Source organism: Penaeus monodon, chromosome 23 (genome assembly GCF_015228065.2).
Source record: "Penaeus monodon isolate SGIC_2016 chromosome 23, NSTDA_Pmon_1, whole genome shotgun sequence".
NCBI lineage: Eukaryota > Metazoa > Arthropoda > Malacostraca > Decapoda > Penaeidae > Penaeus > Penaeus monodon.
In genome coordinates this window covers 30,806,416-30,806,889 of record NC_051408.1, presented here as the reverse complement: position 1 = coordinate 30,806,889, position 474 = coordinate 30,806,416, and the positions used below count along the sequence as shown (strand labels likewise).

Below are 474 nucleotides of genomic sequence, written 5' to 3'. Positions count from 1 at the left end.
GGGAGATCGCAGGAGCTGCCTGAGTGCAGATGAACCTTGATAGGAGTGTAAAAATCGCTTAGCAAGACCTCTTGGAGCGAAGATAACAGTCTGTGCTTTGGACTCACCACCTCGGCGTTCAAGCAGATCTGGTAAGTGCGCTGTGAGAAAGATTCGCAGATAATGTTATCTGGTACTCAATCAATACATTTTTTTTTGTTCGTGGAAAAATAAAAATTGACAGAAACAAGGGAGAACCACGTGTGTCTCACTGCCTGGTTTTCTCTGAGTACCCCTTCCACGACATTCTTCTGGATCATCAACTGCAGTCTTGAAGCGGTCTTGTTGTAGTCGGAAGCCTGGGCCCAAGAGAGGAAGCCCTGGAAACTTCTCGAAGGTATTCCGTGGAGGACCGCCTCGATACCAACTGTAGTGACGTGGCCCGAATCTGTAAAGCCAACAATGTGGATTTATATTGTGTGCCATATCGTTATG

General features: G+C 46.8%; 1 protein-coding gene across 1 annotated transcript in view; it reads right to left on the bottom strand.

Moving 5' to 3' along the window:
- Positions 1-474, bottom strand: part of LOC119588210 (hemolymph clottable protein-like) — a 24,837-nt gene that overhangs the window by 4,320 nt on the left and 20,043 nt on the right. Inside the window, 2 exon segments of the mRNA XM_037936911.1 lie at positions 1-140; positions 252-427. Of these exon segments, the coding sequence (XP_037792839.1) occupies positions 1-140; positions 252-427 (316 nt within the window).